At 43.3% G+C, this 19,680-nt stretch overlaps 1 protein-coding gene across 2 annotated transcripts in view; it reads right to left on the bottom strand.

Moving 5' to 3' along the window:
* PLXNC1 (plexin C1) overlaps positions 1–19,680 on the bottom strand; it is a 149,833-nt gene that overhangs the window by 67,995 nt on the left and 62,158 nt on the right. For both annotated transcript variants that reach the window (XM_086712644.1, XM_086712643.1), the window contains exons 6-9: positions 13,964–14,117; positions 10,155–10,242; positions 7,912–8,014; positions 7,669–7,770 (exon numbers count right to left, since the gene is read on the bottom strand). In XM_086712644.1, coding sequence (XP_086568770.1) covers positions 7,669–7,770; positions 7,912–8,014; positions 10,155–10,242; positions 13,964–14,117 — 447 coding nt within the window. The remainder of the gene's footprint in view (positions 1–7,668; positions 7,771–7,911; positions 8,015–10,154; positions 10,243–13,963; positions 14,118–19,680) is intronic.

Raw genomic sequence — 19,680 nt, forward strand, 5'->3', positions numbered from 1 at the left:
ATTACCATGACATTAATGGAGAAAATACTGCTATGATTGAAAAGAATATGGGAAAGAGGTGCATTAGGAAGGCTCAGTTTATTAAGACCAAATTGTACTCTATTAATCTGTTTAAAAAAAAAAAAATCTGAATATAGCAAAGCTCTCTGTAGGCTTGGACGGACCTGAATCGACACTCAGTAAAACGTCTCTCAGAGTTTCACTGGTGAAATTAGTTCAAACAGGACCGCATAAAAAGTCACATGGATTCAAAACCAGCTGGAAATCTGAGACCAAAGGACATTAGAGAGATGAAAGGTAGCACAACTAATTAAAGGAAAGTGTCCTGTAGGGCCCTACAGGGGTGAATATTTGGTTAGGAATTATTTAACATCTTTATTAATGACTGAGAAGGATGGAAGTAACGTATTCATGAAATGTATAAATTGAAAAGAACAGTGACCAGCAGCGGTGATGGGCAAAGTATAAAAGGAGGTGAGACATGGAAAGAAAATCCAACGCCACCAAAGAAAAATTAGAGCACTAGATAGAACAACATGGTCCTCCGTCTGCTTTGCTCGGCCCCCAGGTGAACGCTCCTTCATGGGGTCCCCAGTAGAGGCCCCAGGAAACTTGGAATGTAACCTCCAGTTGGTCCCAGGAAGGACCAAGGGTCAGAACGGCAACTGAGATGGCCCTTGTGAAGGTCCTCATTTCTCTGACCCAGGGACCCTGAGGTGGGGCCGCCAAGGCCACTCCACAAAGGTGTCACTCTTGGCCACTGAACTTTTTGAATGTGGCAACGCAGAACTGGGCTGGGTGTGACCGGGACTCCAAGACCAGGGCAGGTAACTCCTTCCCTCCACAGAGACCCCTGACTGCGAATTAGGCTCAGCCACTCCAAATCCACCCCTGTGCTGAGTTTCCAGTCAGCACGTGGTTCTTGCTGCTCCACTCTCCTACGGGCCTCAGTTTCCCATCTTGAGCCTCTTCTCCTCTCCCCATCCTGGAGAGGATACCAGCCTGGCCTGGGTCTGAATCCTCCACTCTGACCACACCCTGACCTCCCCTCTGGAGGACCCTCCCCTCTGGAGGCTTCGATACTAATACACTGCCTTCATAGCCTGTCACCCCACCCATGTCGGCACCACCGATGCCAAGAGAAGCCAATGTTAGTTTTCTCCCTTCCAGATTGACCTTTTCCATCAATACGACATCATTTAATACTTGTTTATATTCAATTGAGATCATACAATGGAGAGCAGTGGTTAAAGCCGGGGGCTCTGGAGTCAGACTGCCTGGGTTCAAATCTCTTGCCTATTATTTACTACCTACTTACCCTCTATAAGCCAACATTTCTTCATCTATAAAATGGGAAAAAATAGGTCCATTGTGAGGCTTACAGAAACAGATATTCTGAGCTCAGGATATAGCATCGGCTCAACAAATACAGGCCACCACTATTTAATTTAGTACGTTCTGGAACTCCTTCTTACATCTTCTTCTGATGTACATACACACTCAACTGCTTCATGAAAATGAATTTTCCTTCCTCCAAAATATTAGAAGTTCTACAGTGTAAGCTCCTTGAGGACACACATTGTGACCACCTGTCTAGCACATAGGTGATCAATAAACACATTTTATTAAAAGAAGGTTTTTTATGTTTTATTTATTTTTGAGTGAAAGCAAGAGACAGACAGAGACAGAGCTCGAGCGGAGGAGGGGCAGAGAGAGAGGGAGACACAGAATCCGAAGCAGGCTCCAGGCTCTGAGCTGTCAGCACAGAGCCCCATGTGGGGCTCGAACTCCTGAGCTGTGAGATCGTGACCTGAGCCGAAGTTGGATGCTCAACCGACTGAACCACCCAGGTGCCCGTCAACAACCACATTTTAAACGCACGGGTACATGAACAATTGCAAGTGAATCCCACAGTGCCTCGCATGTGCTACGCCCATAGAAGCTACTCCACAAGGTCTATATTAAACTTAATTTCACTTTTAGAGGCAAGGTCTCTGCAAGAGTCAGTGTGGATTACCTGTGAGAAATTAAAACTCATATTCAGAGGTGGAGGAGGATAAGAAGAGGTGGTACAAGGAAGAAAAAGTAAGAACCACGTGAACGTAAATCCCCCAAGAGCAGGAGACGTGGCTTCGTAGGGCGTATTTCCACCCTAGAGAGACAAGCACACTGCAAGGAATAACACATATTACAGCCACACCGTATCATCGATCTTCACATCCTTTCTCTGAGAACAGGAAAGAGAGGGCAGCCACCTCTTCTCACAGCAGGTGGAGGCACCAGAAAGAAGACTGTTTAAGAAAAGGAAGGAAAAGAGGTGAGTGCCGGGCGACAGGGCCAACCGTCTGAGACAGACCAGCCTTCAGAGCTGAAAATACTTCTCATCCAAAGGGCAAACCCAGGCTTTTGAGTTCATTTCCCTCTTTTGGTGGTACCTTTCCTTAATGCAGCCCCTCCCGGTAAATGACAGCACGTATGGGTAGGTCAGGTGAAGAGACTGAGGATACGGTCGTGACACTGTGAGGGCAGCAGGCCCAAACCGTGATCGCACCAGGAACCCCATGTCCTAAATACTGTGTCCTTGGACGAGCAAATGCATACATTAAAAGACAAATGTCTCAAGTAGCATCCTACTGCTGCTGAAGAACAAAACCAAAACTCCTATGCCTGGTGTGGAAGACCCCAGAGATTCAGGCCACGGGGTCTTTTAGGTCTTGTGTCCCACAGGTTCCTGCATCCTTCTGTTCCAGGCAATTCAATGACGTGGGGTAACCTATAATAGACGCCCTGGAATTTTCTGGCAACCCACTATACTTTTGCCTATGCTGGCCCCTCTGCTTAGAACACTCACTCCTCTGTTTTCATGTGTCTCGTCCCTCAACGGTTGGCTGAAATGCCATCTCTGTCTATCAATCCATCCATCAATCAAAGCCCTAACCAACCACACTGATTAAGTGTTTTTAGCTGCCAGGCATTGGGCTTAAATAAACAGGAATGACTAAGACAAGTCTGCAGGCACAGAGAGCCTCTCCGGGTTTGTGTACTTTCTGGTACTTCTCCTATGTTAGTACTTTTTTTTATCTTATATTCTTACTTGTGTACTTATGTATAAGATTCTTGAGATTGACAGAGACACATGTGTTTGATTCATCTGTGTCCTCCTCTTTGTACCCGTGAAGCTCAATATAATGGTGTCTACTGGGTGCTCAATACACATGTGTAGCAAGAGCCAATCCCAGCTCAGCATCATGAAGCCTAAGGTCGTGTCTGCACCATTCACATCTCCTGTCTCCAGTGCCTGGCAAACAGGAAGCACTCGATACATAGGTGACATGGGAAGATGCATTGAGAGAAAGTTCTCAGTGGCTTCTCTGCTAGGAAGAGTGTTCAGCACTTCATTTGAGGCCAACACAAGACCCGAACTGGAAACGCAGATTTACATATCCACGTGACAAGGAACGACACTGGTGTATGCCAGAGCATGAGAAATCCCTCCTGTGATCAATACTACTCCATTCCCTATGAACCCAAATCGAGAAGATTCTGTTCGAAGCCACATGTTAAAAAAAAAAACATTCCAGGATCAACAAAATACCTTTCTCCAAAGAAAGAAGGGTCATTCACACAGCAGCACTAAAGACATTGCCTGGGCTTTTGGTTATTTTCAGCCAGTTCCTTTAACCACATGGTGTCAAAGGTCAAAAGGAATGGGGAGACACAATGCAGGAAACCAGGATGCAGTGACTTTTTTTATAACATAAAAGAAATTTTAAAAGTCATTGCCTGGATCGCCACTCAGCAATAAAAAGGAACACACTATTGACCCATAAAAGGACTTGGATGAATTTCCAGAGAATTATGTTGTGTTAAAAAGGCCAATCCCAAAAGGACTCATTTTGGATGATTCCATTTAATTTTTTTTTTCAACGTTTTTTATTTATTTTTGGGACAGAGAGAGACAGAGCATGAACAGGGGAGGGGCAGAGAGAGAGGGAGACACAGAATCGGAAACAGGCTCCAGGCTCCGAGCCATCAGCCCAGAGCCTGACGCGGGCCTCGAACTCACGGACCGGGAGATCGTGACCTGGCTGAAGTCAGACGCTTAACCGACTGCGCCACCCAGGCGCCCCTGGATGATTCCATTTAAATAGACTCCTTGAAATGATAAAATTATAGAAACGGAGAACAGATTAGTAGATGCCAGGGATCAGAAAGGGGGAGTGGCAGGGAGGAGGGAAGGGAGTGTGGTGATAGAGCTGTTCTGTCCCTTGACTGTTGTCACTGTCAATATCCTGGTTGTGATATTGTGTTATGGGTTTTGCAAGATGTTACTGTTGGGGGAAAGTGGGCAAAAGATATCGAGGGTCTCTCTTGTTTTCATACAAGTACATGTGAATCTACAATTCCCTCGAAATAAAAAGTTTAATTTTTTCCCAAAGAGTCTTAAAAAAGAAAAGTTGGAAGACTCACACTTTCCGGTTTCAAAACTTATTACAAAGCTACAGTAATCAAAACAGTGTGACACGGGCATAAAGACAGACCTACAGACTAGTGGAACAGAACAGATAGCCCAGAAGGAAACCCTTGCATATCTGGCCAGATGGTTTTTGATAAGGGAGCCAAGACCATTAAATAGGAAAAGGACAGTCTTTTCAACAAATGGTGTTGGGAGAACTGGATATCCACATGGGAAAGAATGAAGTTGGACCTTTACCTTATGCCATATATGAAAATTAAATCAAAATGGATCAAACACCTAAATGTAAGAATTAAGACTATATAACTCTTGGGGCTCCTGGGTGGCCCAGTCGGTTGATTGTCCAACTCTGGGTTTTGGCTCAGCTTGTGATCTCATGGTTGGTGGGATCAAACCCCATGTTGGACTCTGCACTGGGCATGAGGTCTGCTTGAGATTCTCTCTCCCTCTGCCTCTGCACCTCCCCTGCCCTTTCTTTCTCAAAATAAATAAACATCAAAAAAAAAAAAAAAACCCCACCAAAAACCTATAAAACTCTTAGAGGAAAATATGGGAGAAAAGCTTCATGACAATGGATTTGGCAATGGTTTCTTGGACGGGACACCGAAAGCACAGATTAAAAACAGAGAGAGAGATAAACTGGACTTCATCAAAATTAAGAACTTCTGTGCATCAAAGGATACTATCAACAGAGTGAAAAGGCAACCTATGGAATGGGAGAAAATATTTGCAAGTCATGTGTCTGACAAGATGTTGATATCCAGAATATATAAAGAACTCCTATAACTCAATAACAACAAAAAACAAGCCACCTGATTAAAAAATGGGCAAAGGACCTGAATAGACGTTTCTCCAAAGAAGATACACAGATGGCCAACAAGCACATTGTAAGATTCTCAACATCACTAATCTTTAGGGAATACAAATCAAAACCACAATGAAATACCACCTTATATCACTTACAATGGCTACCATTAAAACAACAACAACAACAGTAACACAAAAATAACAAGAGCTGAGAGGATTTGGAGAAATTGGAATGCTTGCACACTGTTGGTGGGACTCTAAAATGGCAGACTACTATGAAAAACTGCATGGCATTCCCCTCCAAAATTAAAAGTAGAATTACCTTATGATTCAGCAATTCCCCTTTTGGATATATACCCAGAAGAATTGAAAGCAGCCTTCAAGAGATATTTGTACACCTATGTTTACTGCAGCATTATAGCCAAAAAGATAGAGGCAACCCAAGTGTCCATCCACAGATGAATGGAAAAACAAAATGTACTATATACACACAGTGGAATATTTTTCAGCCTTAAAAATAAGGAAATTCTGACCCATGCTGATATGGATGAACCTGGAGGACATTATGTTAAATGAAATAAGCCAATGACCAAAAGAAAAATCCTGTATGATTCTACTTACATGAAGTCCCTAGTGTAATCAAATTCATAGAGAGAGGAAGTAGAATGGTGGTTGCCAGGGGCTGGGGGTGGGGGGAGAGAAAACGGGTAGTTATTTTTTAATGGGTATGAGGTTTCAGTTTTGCAAGATGAAATATGTTCTGGGGATGGTTGGTGGTGATGGTCGCACAACTGTGTGAAGGTATTTAACACTACTGAGCTGTACGCTTAAAAGTGACAAAGATGGGGGGCGCCTGGGTGGCTTGGTCGGTTAAGCGTCCGACTTCAGCTCAGGTCACGATCTCGCGGTCCGTGAGTTCGAGCCCCGCGTCGGGCTCTGTGCTGACAGCTCAGAGCCTGGAGCCTGCTTCAGATTCTGTGTCTCCCTCTCTCTCTGCTCCTCCCTGTTCATGCTCTTTCTCTGTCTCAAAAATAAATAAACGTCAAAAAAAAAAAAAGGTGGCAAAGATGTAAACTGTGTTAGGTGTGCTTTACTAAAATCGAAAAAAAAAAAAAACCCAACTAAAATGACAACAAAGGATAAATTTAATTTTTTAAAAAAGCCACCGCTTCCTTGATCCAAATACCTGTCACTACGCCTTTGTTTTATAAGCCAATGGTAAGAGAAGAGAAGCCCATCCCTTAATAAAACCTCAAAGACTTTTCAAATCTGGAGATATTGGCACACCGAACCTTTCTAATGCCTTTAATTAACTTCATAATCCATCATGATTCACGTTCCCTCTGCCTGTTAGTTACTCACCTAAAGTTACCATCAACTTTTCGGTAGCAATGAAAAATGTGCTACTTATCTATATTGGCACTTGACCTTAAATAACAGCAAATGGATACATCGAAGCCATAGATTAGTCATGAAATAGAAAACCAAGCCTTTTTTAGAGAAAGAAATGTTGTTTTTAATTTGTCTCCTCCTGCTAGACCTCCCGATTAATAAGATCGAGAACTTACCCTTTCTTGTTTGTCACCACATAGCACATGCTCAATTAACTTCTGTCAACTCACTGAAGCCAGTCATTCTAAGCATGGCCACTATTTTCTGCCCAGAAACGTTTACATGGTCATGTCCTTTTTTTCCCAAACATGTCTGTTGGTGGAACCTGGTGATTTACTATGATGAAAATAAGAGGAATTTCCAAGGAAATTTCATGGAAAATATCTTTCCATGAAAAAAATTCAGGGGGAAATGGGGGGAGATGTGGGTGTGTGTATATATGTATGTACATATGGATGTATGGATATATATATATACGGTTGATACATACATATATATGTATACACACACACATATGGCAACAACTCTTTGTTTTGGCACTATTAACTCTGGGTTAGATCATCTCTATAACGTAAAGATGGGCAATCTGAATGAGGTTAGTTTGTATACATAGACTCCCCTCACCCCACATAACCCCCAGGAATACAATTGTAATACGTGGTTCGAATCAAAGTCCCCTCAGTGCTATGTGTTATATGCTTCCTTCTAACTCCTCCTGAGTGAGCCACAAAGTCACCTTTAAAATTTCACTCCTCCTGGAACAATATCATTTTTCATAATTATAGAATTTTAATTTCTTTTATGTGAGTGTGCAGCCTTTGATGTATTGAGCCAATTAAGGGAAACTTGGTTAAAAATCAAAAGTAGAAAAGGGAATTTTTGTAGAAAGTCAAACAGGGAATTTTTAAAAGGAACCCAGAGCAGTGAGGAGCTGTTATTGTCATCTAAAGGGGATTTTTTTCCCTACGATCAGCACAAAACTAGGGTCTGACCTGCAAGCCCGGGTTGGCTCTACTACTCCTAATCTCGGTGAATCTTCCTCCTCCTGCAGTCTTGGATGGTGCCCGTTTCTCAACAGCAACTTGACAGTGTTCCTGAAATGAAGAATATCCCTTCAACATCCAAACAGATGGGAAATTTAGAGTTTGAAACAAACACAAAAGACAGACTGGGACTGGGTGGTCACAAACACTTATTTCTGGTTCAACCTTGTAATACCAAAAATGGCACTTTACCTGGTTTGTCTTGTAATCAGATGGGTCACAAGCTGTGAAGGGGTGGATACACTTTCTCTCACTTTTACACCAAGCACAGTCAGTTCCAATACACGCTGGGCATCTGGCAACACGGAAAGCCAACTTAATTCCAAATCTTTAGGAAAATGTTCATGCCCTAGAATTTCCCTCCGTGATGCAGGGTGCAAGCATTTAAAAGAAGAAAGAAGAAGAAAAAATCCCTGGACAGAGTAGGATGAACCCAGGGGAGGGAGGACAGTCCTTTGAGGATAGAGCACTGACTTTGTGCCCTGCTCTGGGCAGCCCTCAGGGCTGATGGACTGTCATGACACCTTTGGGGGTGTTGCCATGGAAACCTGAAGCCAGGGTCACCCGCTGTGCTGGTGGATAACAGGAACCCACTGGCTCTGTTTCTGAATCCAGTTCTGCCATTTGTCTGCCCTCAGGTAAGTTTCCCCTCTGGAGACTCACCTTCCCCGCCCTGCCCTCACTCCCTAGAGCTGTAACTAACACCCCCACTGCCCGGAAGGTGTGAGACCAAAAGTGTCACCTGGCAAGCAGAGGGAATGGGGTGCCAGTGTTTGCTTTTTAACCAAATTAAGGAAGAACTGTGTCTACTCATCAAATAACCTATCATGTGAGGATAACAGTAGAGGACTTGAAAAGCATGTTGTAGGAAAATCAGAGTTGAAGGAACAATAAAAACAGACTCTGAGGTTGGTCTGGAAACACAGCCATGGGAGGCCAGGGGAGACCTGGCCTGGGACAGTGAGAGGGCCAGTGTAGGGAGAGGAGACACCATTCATATTTCACAGATTCTTCAAGAAATGTCAAAGCATTCGGAGCTTCTGACCTATAGAAACTGCAGACTCATTGGAGTGTTTATCCAGGCACCTAAGTGAGCTAGAAGCAGGCTTGTGATTTGCATTCCCATCGCGGCCCCTTAGGTGCGAGTATACTAAGTGTAATGTACTAAGTGTTGTACTAAGGGACCAGGTACTCAAGGAAAGGGCACACTCACCCTCTGGGGAGATGTGGGTCTGAGGTCTGGTTCTTAATTACCTAACTGTGGGCCCCAGGGCAAGTCACTTCCTTCCGCCTGGCCTCTACACTGGGGATGGGGGACCCGCTTTACGTTTCAACTCTCTTTGAACTATACATTTTTTTGTTAACTCTCCCCCTCTTTTCCTATTTTCACAGACTTCTGAGGCTTTCTGTATCAAGTTTGCTCGCTCCCCACCTCCCCCCGCTACATTCATTCAGTTTATTTGTTAGAAACAACTGAACTCAGTCCCTCTTTCAGAGTACCCCAGGGTAAAGATGAGGTCCAGAGGCCCCTGTTTGGATAGCTGTAGAGTGGCCCTCCAACCCAGTTTTGAGTCTGAGTTCATTTTCCCCACGGCAACAGTGGTTCCCAGGCCAAAAGAAACATCCAATACCCACATAGTTGGTCAATCAAACCACTGAACGAACTATAGAATCACTAATAACACAGCTTCCCGTTGTTTCCATGGGAACCTCCATCCCACCTTTCGACTGGAAAATCATGCATCTGAGAAACACATTTCCTCCCTGTCTTGTCTCTGCTTGAGAAGCAAGGAGTGAGGCGTGGCCCTAAATCAGGGGAGGTACACAGCCCAACAGGGCAAAAGGTGGCACAAAAAAGTGGGGGAACAGACCTAACATGTTCTTTTTAATTTTAAATGTTTTATTTATTTTTGAGAGAGAGCGAGTGAGGGGGGAAGGGACAGAGATCGTGACCCGACCGAAGTTAGATGCTCAATGGACTGAGCCACCCAGGTGCCCCAAACATGTTCTTTCAATGAAAGAGAGTTCATCTTGACCTTCTCCTTGATGATTTCCCTGGTCTCATGCTCACACCCTCTCCCCGACTCAAATTCCCAAAGCCATTCGGCTCAGGGGGGAACATAGCACCCCTTCTGCTATATTTTCTTCAGAGTGCCTGTCCGTCTGGGGAAAACGCATTTCCCTGTCGGTAGCAACACTTAAGCACAGTTGTTTGCTCCTTAGCTACTCCACCTTACTTATTAGGGCTTGAACGAGCTGGCTTATTAGCTCAGGGGCCCTCCGATCTCCCCCTTCTATCTCCCATCAGGCCATGCTCCAAAAGGCACTTTAGAAAGTTCTACTCCGCAAAAGAGTTCTTTAGGAAATGGAGGCGTAAAGCATATAAATAAATTAAAACCAATGAGAGAATACTTAAATTTCAAATAAAATCTTACTCTCTGAATGATGAGCAGTTGGTAAAGTTGAATCTTTTTGATAAATGCCAAGAACCGGAGGAGAACGTCACGTTGACGGCTAAAACATCTGGAGCAAAGGGGGAAAAAAAATGTCAATTATGGTGGCGTCCCGCTATCGTCAAGCAAAGCTGTAAATGCAAAAAATAAATATTTTTGCCTCCTTTGCATAGAGGGTGGGGGGGTGCCAGCTGTTTGCTAACATTTCAATCAGTATGTGGTTCCTTCCCGTGGGCCATTCACGTCAGGCAGTCCAAGCGCACAGCACAAGCCTCCAAACAGACCCGGGCCCACCTTGTGTTCCAGGCCTCCCACGGATAATCACTAGGAAAAAAGCCATTTTACAGCCCATTTACATCTCATACTCCTCCCGGGATCACTATCTCAGCTTGCAATTGGCCACAGCATAAGAATAAAACAAGTCACCAAGCAAGAACTGCCTACAGCACGATAACCAGAAATGTTAGAGAGCAAATCCTGTACCTTCAGCAAAATCCACGCTACCAACCTTTGCCTAACAAACCCTAAGCGTGGTTCCCATGGGCTGGGATCCATGATCCGCTTAGAGTCAACTGTCACCAGATCAACCATCAGAGTTGTCTTATTTGCTTTTGAAAACGTACTCATTGGCTAGAACACCCTCAAAAGGATAGAGAGACAAGAAAGATAAAAACCGTGCTGAATCAGCATTAGAGAAACGTCCTATTTCCTGCAGGTCTTTAACTTACATATTCTATCCAAGGTGGTTCCCAAACCCAGCTGTGTATCAGAATCACTTGAGAAATTGATGAAAATAGAGATTCCAGAGCCACGCTTCTAGAGGTTCTGACGTAACACACCTGGGGAGCACCTGGGACTCTGTGGTTGGCAATGTTCCCCATGACATGATCGGTAGACAGCCAGGTTTGGGTGCCGCAGCCTGGACAGCACCTCTCAAAGCCTACTGCACCCAAGCACAGCGCTCAGTGAGGTTTTCACTGTCCTCCATTTTGGGACAATATCGTCTTCCTTTTATGAGTTAATGGAGACCAAGGACGATACTTTAAAAAAATTTTTTTTTTCAACGTTTATTTATTTTTGGGACAGAGAGAGACAGAGCATGAACGGGGGAGGGGCAGAGAGAGAGAGGGAGACACAGAATCGGAAACAGGCTCCAGGCTCTGAGCTATCAGCCCAGAGCCCGACGCGGGGCTCAAACTCACGGACCGCGAGATCGTGACCTGGCTGAAGTCGGACGCTTAACCGACTGCGCCACCCAGGCGCCCCAAGGACGATACTTTAAAAATGAAGGCTTTCCTTGATAAAATAAGAAGTGGCCTAAGTTTGTTGGCATCCTTACTTTTGTTACTGAAATTTTATTAGTGTGTGATTCCCAAAGTCTGGGAAGATACTTCTCTATGGCAGTAAAATTCATGCTAAAAGCCAGGATGCCACATCGAATTCTGCTCACATTAAGTGATTACATGTGAAGTGTGATAACCTTCTGTTGTAAAGACAAGGAGGTTTGGAGGGTTGGCATGACCTCTCAGCAAGAGCATTTGCACAGCCACTTGTAAATGTTAGTAGAATGGACATATGGACAGTAAGCCTGAGAGACTCCCAGCGAAAATACGTTCCAGTGTTCCATGATGAACACCAGGAAAAGTTGTAATTTTCTTCATGTCAGCTACGCACAAAACACTACTGGGAAATATCAGAAGGAAACTAATATATTTGATCTGCTCTGGTAGCATTTACAGTTATTCAGGAAGACACAGAATGAATTAGGTGAAAAAAAAAACCCAACAATGATAGGACAGACAAGGAAACATCCCGTGAGAGTGGTCTGAGTTCCATGCAGCACCTGGCTACCAAGATGGGGGTGACTGTGGGGACTTAGAGGGTGCCAGAAATACCCTGGATTGTTATGAAGGAGGTGACATTCCCTCCCATGTTTCAAAGCAGAAGGGCAATAGGATTTGATGAAAGGGGTGAGGGCAGAGACAGAGGTTTGGCAATGACCACTGACCGGCTGAGCACAAGAGGTGGGAAGTGAGTTTGTTTGCCGGCTCAGAACATGCAAGGCATTCAAAGAAAAGGGCAGGCAAAGGTCGAGTGCGACTGATGGAGGCCCTAAAAGCAACCAACTTAGCTTTACCGGGTGATCTCCGATACTTGGAAAGCAGATTTTACACATGAGCAAGAGCTGCATTTTAATGAGCAAAATTAACTAGAAGCGTATCACAAAGGCTGCACAGTGTAAACAAAGAAAAGTGGAGAATTGGAATCATTTTCCAAGCAATTCAATCCCAAACCAGCACCATGAGCCCAGTGGCTGAGATTTGTAAGCTTGGGTCTCTGGTCTGGCCCACTAAACTCCCTCTGGAGGGACTGGGGATTAACTGAGTGACATCAGCTCTCCCCTCCACTGTGATGTTCACCCATTTTAGGAGACCTGCACCAATAACGTGACCTTACTTCTAGTGTTTCTTGCCCACAGGGATTCATGAATCCTCAGTGTGTCCACTTTAGCCCCCCACCATCTCTGGAATCTACCAATTTCTCTACACCCCCGTTTGACTCTGTGCCAGCCCTCACTGTCACCCTGACCCGGATCGCTGCAACAGCTTTTCTTCTATCTGCTTTTTCAGAACCCTCTCCTTCCCTCCTCCAGCCATCCTCCACTTTGGCCATTCAACAAAAATTTATTGATTATAAATGATTAATTTGTGCCAGACACTCTAAACCTTCTTTGCTATCCATTTTCTTTTAATTTTTTAAATGTTTTTTTTTTTTTTTGAGAGAGAGAGAGAGAGAGAGATCGAGCACACAAGCAGGGGAGGGGCAGAGAGAGAGGGGGACAGAGAATCCCAAGCAGGCTCTGCACTCTGAGCACAGAGCCCAACACGGGGCTCAATCTCTCAAACCATAAGATCATAACCTGAGCCAAAGTCAAGAGCTGGACACTTAACCAATTGAGCCATCCAGGCGCCCTGGTATCCATTTTCTATCACTCTGCTCTCTACCTCTCCCTACCCCATTTGCCTTAACCATATAGAGCCTCTTTTGGCTCCTCAAACAAAGCCTTTTCTCTCTTTCTAACCATCACACTAGTTGGTCTCTGCCTGGAATACTTTTCCCCCTTTCCTTTGGCTCAACTCTACTCATCTTCCAGGAAGCGTTCCTTGTCCCCTCAGCGACCCTCCAGGTTCAGTTAGGTGCCCTTTTCCTGTGCTTCCCATGGTTCCGTACGTCCCCTGCATTTACACACTACGCTGTAATGAGCCCTTTGTCTGTCTTTACTCCAATAGGCTACAAATACTGTGAGTAAGGGCCACGTCTATCTTGTTTGGTCACTGTATCCCTGGCACCCAGCACAGTGCCCGGCGCATCGTGGATATTCAATAAATACTTCCTTTCTGCCTGAATGCAATCATCTTAAGATGATAGAACGTTGGTTGTTCTCTTTTCTCATCTCACCAAGGGCATTCCCAGCCTCTCAGATCTCTGAATTATCTGAACCATTTGGGTAGGGTCAGTCCAATGGTCTCCAGCTTCTCCACTCTCCCATCCAGCATACCCTGCTCTGTCATTCTCCAGTCACACGTCAGAGTGGGATCCTGGAATCACGGGATGAGGTAGGGCAGAGGTGAGCAAAACCGAGGGGAGAGCAGGAGGTAAGCAGACAGCGAGTCTAAAGGATGGGAATGTATAAATCCCCTGACATTCAACTTGCTTCCTGGGCAATCTGAACTCAGGAGGTTCTCTTGCCTTCCTCACTTTCAAACAAAAAAAGAGCAGGGTCCACTTACCTTTGTAGGTTGCTCTGGTGGGCATGTTGCAGGTACAGACCCTGCCCGGCGGACTTCTACCCTTGCAGAGCTCCCTGCCCGTGTCCAAGTTCTTCACCATGCACTTCCACTCCGACCGTCTCGGAGGGAGGCTTCCGACCACAGTCACTGTAGTCTGTGTGGGGAAGAAGATAATTCAGGAACCACGTCATTGTTCTTGCTCCCTCTCCATCCATCCTAGAGCTTCAAGTGAACTCGCCCTCTGACATGCCAGAGAAAGAGAATCTCTCAGCGGATGTAAAGAAAGAGACGCTTTATCAACTATTTGATTTGCCCTTTAGTGAATCACCTATTCCTATGCTTGGACCACTTTTTGGCTCTGTGTATATTTTTCTTATCATTTTTAAGAGCTCTCTGTATAAGATATTAATCCTTATCTGTCTTATTTCTGACACATGTTTTCTCCTAATCTACTGTTTGTCTTGCAACTTGTATGTGTGGTATCTTTTACCCCGCATGACATGTTTTTATGTAATCAAAGCAGGGTTTTTGTCTTGGTTATAAAGTTATTCTCAAATTTTAGCTTGTAGACAAATATGAAATTGTTTCGCCATCTTTGTTTTGTTTGTTAAACTTATATATGTAATCTATCTGGAATTTATTTTTGTATATAGTATGAGGTAAGGGTCCAAACTTTATTTTCATCCAGATGGTTAATCAGCTATGTCATAACCATTTACTTTAAAAAATACCCTCCTTTTCCCACTGAACTGAAATACCACTTTTGTCATATATTAAATTACCCTATATCTGGAATCTATTTCTGAATTCTGCTCTGTTTCAACTATCTATTGATTTACTTCTATTACAATGTCAAGCTTTTACTACTGTGACTTTAAATATATTTAACATCAGACAAGGCAAACCTTTACTTATTTAGCTTTAATTTCCCAATTTCCTTAGCATCTCCTAGACATTATTCTTCCGCAGAAACTTTAAGATTATTTTATTCAAATGGGGTGAGGAGCTTATGAGTTTAACTGGAATTGTACTAACCATATGCATCAATTTCGGGAGGTCTTATGTATTTGTGGTATTAAGTAGTCCCATCCAAACACATGATTTTTTTGTTTTTTTTAATTTGCTTCTGTTTGGTCCAGGGTTTATTTAAGAGAATACCTTGATTTCCCAGGGACTAAGTTACATTTTTCATTTCTTTATTTCTTCCTGGTAATGTTACTATAGTTAAAGAAGGTGATCTACGAAATCTACTTTTATTTTATTTTTATTTTTAAAAAATTTTTTTAATGTTTATTTATTTTTGAGACAGAGAGAGACAGAGCATGAACAGGGGAGGGTCAGAGAGAGAGGGAGACACAGAATCTGAAACAGGCTCCGGGCTCCAAGCTGTCAGCACAGAGCCCGACGCGGGGCTCGAACTCACGGAACGCGAGATCATGACCTGGGCTGAAGTCGGACGCTCAACCGACTGAGCCACCCAGCTGCCCCCGAAATCTACTTTTAACACTAAGGTTTTATTTGTGATCAAACTTATGATTAAAGTTTTGGGGCAGGAGGCTGTGTGTGTGTGCACACAAATGGACACAAAAAGAAAATCTTGAAATTTCCCCTAAAGCAACTTTTTCCCAAATGAATTATCTAAAGAAACAAGGCAGCCAGTTCTCATGTTGAAACAGGAAAATCATCCCACCACAAGAAAGAAAATACTAATTACACGATGTGATAGAGGTGTTAATGTTATGGTGGTAATTATATGGCAATACATCAATGTATCAAACCAACCCGTTGTACATCTTAAACTTACACGATGTCGCATGCGATTATATTTCAGTTAAAAAAAAAAAAAGAAAATGAAGGTCAGGAAAAAAAGGAATTTAAAGGAATTAATAGGCCAATGGTGGACCCCTTTTGCGTCAGGTGCAGGAAAGGGATCTGGTGGAAAGGTGAGCTAGCTAAACATTAGGAAGATGGGAGCAGAGGAATTGGAAACCCTACTGCCTACCATGAAGAGCTATACTTCCGGACAGCCTGGGAGATGTCCATCTTCTGTTATACTTCTGACCTTCACCCAGACTTTCCGTACGGTCAGCTCAAACTCTGCTGTCTTGTCTTCAAATAAGCTTGCTATGTCTGTTTTAGTCCTGGGGTCACTGCCATCTTGCTATTTTCAAAACATTCTGTTTCTCAGCCATACAGTCTTGCTGGAGAAGGCAAGTTCAGCTTCAACTGAAGTCTAACTACCTCTAGCAGACCTGAGCACGGGGACAAGCCCCAATCCACTCCCACTAGCTCACCTGTAGCAAATGGCTGAGCTCTTATTCATGGTGCCTTCTTCAGCCCAGCATTTATTTTTTTTATTTTTTATTTTTTTTCAACGTTTATTTATTTTTGGGACAGAGAGAGACAGAGCATGAACGGGGGAGGGGCAGAGAGAGAGGGAGACACAGAATCGGAAACAGGCTCCAGGCTCTGAGCCATCAGCCCAGAGCCTGACGCGGGGCTCGAACTCACCGACCGCGAGATCGTGACCTGGCTGAAGTCGGACGCTTAACCGACTGCGCCACCCAGGCGCCCCTTCAGCCCAGCATTTATATCCGCTCACACATCTTAGCATACGGTCACATCACCTACTATCCTGTATACATATAGGCCTTAAATTCATTTAATTGCTCAAACACTACAACAGAATCAGAATTTTTTTTTGAAATCAGTTTCTCACCAGATTTAAAATTTCACATTTCCTTCCAGTTCTCACATAGTTTTTAGGTAACAGTAACCATCGCCTTTATTTATTCCATATTTATCAAGCTCTTAACATGTGCTGAATGTTGCATGTGGTGTTGAATACTTTAGTGAGCCAAACAGCTACAGTTACTCTGCCCTCAAAGAGCTTATAGTCTAGCAGAAATGTGACATTTCAGAAACCAGAGGGCCACAGGGTATGAAGAGATCATCAACAGACGATAGAAGCCCGGACCAAGATGGTACAGTGGAGACGGAAACCAATGACCGATTCAAGATATCCTTTAGAAGTCGCGTGGGGCGGGACTGGAATTAGAGCATATGGATAGGGAGGATTTTGGTTAGAAAAATGGAGGGAAGTACCCTGTACTGAAATGGAACACACAGAGGCAGGGGCAGACTTTGGATGGAAAGTGTAAGCTTTCAATTTTGGATGTGTTTAGTTCAAGACACTTGTATAATGATGAAGAGGTGTGTCAAGTTAGATATGGGCCTGAAGCTCAGAGGAGCAATCTGGGCTAAAGATAAAGGAGGCAAGAACATAGAGATGATATATAAAGCCATGGGAATGGATAAAATTATCTACAAAGTATAGAGCTAAAGACAGGAACAACCCAAATGGGGTCTGAACTCCAGTATTTAGAGTTAGGGAGAGAAGAAGCCAGCAAGGGAGGCTGAGGCATGGCCAGAGAGAAGGAAGAGAGCATGGATAGGGTATGCTGTGTGTGTGTGTGGGGGGGAGGGCAATGGAAGTGGGCATTTCAAGAACGCAGCCAACAGGCCAAGTAAGATGAGGACTTACAGCATCTACCGAATGGCTACAAGCAGTTCACTGGTGACCCCAGCAGGAACAGTCTCAGGGGAATATTGGGACAGAAGCCAGGTTGGAGTTGATCTTGAAAACAGCAAGTTTTTTCAAATGTAGTGAAAGAAGAGGATAGTCAGGGAGGTGAAGGTATTTTTGTGTGAGTGCGGGTTCCAGGCAAGTACAGAGAAATAGCTGATGCCTTGGCTTAATAAAGCCAACTTGGGAATCCTTATCAGGCGGACAGCTCCTTCTCCAGAAAAGCTGGATAAAGAGGGAAGGAAGACACAAAGAGTCAGATGAGACAGAGAGTTTGAATGTCAATTAGCTAGTAACGTCCATGGGGCCAGAGATCTCACTGCATTCTAGCAGGTTAACAGACCTTATTTTATTTAACCACTCCCCTTACTGCCAAAGAGATCGGTTCTTTCCAGGGTTCTCAGTCTACAAAAGCTACCGCGATGGCCTCTGCATTCTTTTGGTTTTCCTTCTTTCAAGTTACTTCTTCAGAATTTGAAGACTGGAATTAGTGCTTCACGCAGAATGAATATACTTATGCCTTTGGAAACATCACAGCAAATTGCTCTCCAAAAAGGCTGTGCTAATTGGCATGGCCAACACTAGGTGTTAGCATATCTTATCATTTTAATTTGTATTTATTTGATAACTAGTGAAGTTGAACATATTTCCTTAACTATGCCTAACTCCCTAAACCTCCTCTTGTGAGAATATATGCTTCTTTCTGCCCACTTTTTTGGTGTCTTGGAGTTTGTTCTTTTTTTTAACTTCTCCTAGCTTTAATATCTTACAATTAATAGTTTGCCTATTGCAAATGTTTTCCTGAAGTGTGTGCGTTAGTTATCTTTTTTATTGTATGGATTTTTTTTAAACGTCAAGTATATGAATATTTTTCTTTTGTTATTACATACTACATTGCTTCAGAGCTAAGAAAATTTTATTTCCAATTATCGGGTACTCCATTCTACTTTCTGGGTTTTTTTGTTTTGGCTTTTTATGTGGATTTCTTAGTTTAAAATTTACTTTTGTATTTAATGTAAAATGTGAATTATGTTTCCATATTTGAAGTCTATTATTTTAGTATCTTTTGGGAAAAGTTCTTTTATTTCCTCTTATTTTATGATACCTGATCTTTACAATTTTTACATTTATTTCTGAGCTTTCTTGTCTATTCCTAGGATCTCCAGTCCTTTTTTTTTTTAAAGATTTTTTTTTTTTTAATTAGAGAGAGCACACAAGAGCAGGGGGAAGGGGCGGAGGGGGGGTGGAGAGAGAGAGAGAAAGAGAGAGGGAGGGAGGGAGAATCTCAATCAGGATCCACGCTCAGCGCAGAGCCCAACATGGGTCTTGATCCCGTGACCCTGGGATCATGACCTAAGCTGAAATCAAGAGTCGGACACTCAACCAACTGAGCCACCCAGGTGCCCCTGTATTCCTACTTTTAAACAGAATCATGGGTTGAGTTATTATTGCTATATATATGTTTATAATCATATGGAAATGGTCTAGCTTAAATAAATTTCTGTGTTTTCAAAATACATTTTGGATATTCTTGACCAGTTCATATTATTTCAGTTGACTTTTATATTACTTTTAAGAAAAAGTCTATTCAAATCTTCACTGGGATTACATGAAATCTAGAAACTAGGTTGAGGAAGAAATGACGTTTATGATAACTTCCTGCCCAGCAACATAGTATGTGTCTGGATATATTCAGGATGCTTGTCGTATCTTCCAAGAGAATGCTTTGTGTTTTTATTTATGCTTATGTTTTTAATTGATGAAGTTAATCATGAGTTATCAATAGCCTTGATAGACCACTGTCCCACTATCTAATTATTATTAGAAAGAATTGCTTAGGGGGCACCTGGGTGGCTCAGTTGGTTAAGTGCCTGACTCTTGATTTCAGCTCATGATCTCCTGGTTAGTGGGACTGAGCCCCACATCAGGCTCTGTGCTGACAGCGTGCAGCCTGCTTGGGATCCTCTCTCTTTCCCTCTCTCTCTCCCCCACTCATGAGCATACACACACTCTCTCTCTCAAACTGAATAAAAAAAAAAAACATTAAAAAAAAAAGAAAGTGAGGGAAGCTGTTGCATAGCCCAAATTGCTATTTTTTGGTAGTTGTCTTTAACATGTATCTCCTAGTAAA

The sequence above is a fragment of the Puma concolor genome, chromosome B4, assembly GCF_028749965.1.
Source record: "Puma concolor isolate L17-30 chromosome B4, mPumCon1.1.hap2, whole genome shotgun sequence".
NCBI lineage: Eukaryota > Metazoa > Chordata > Mammalia > Carnivora > Felidae > Puma > Puma concolor.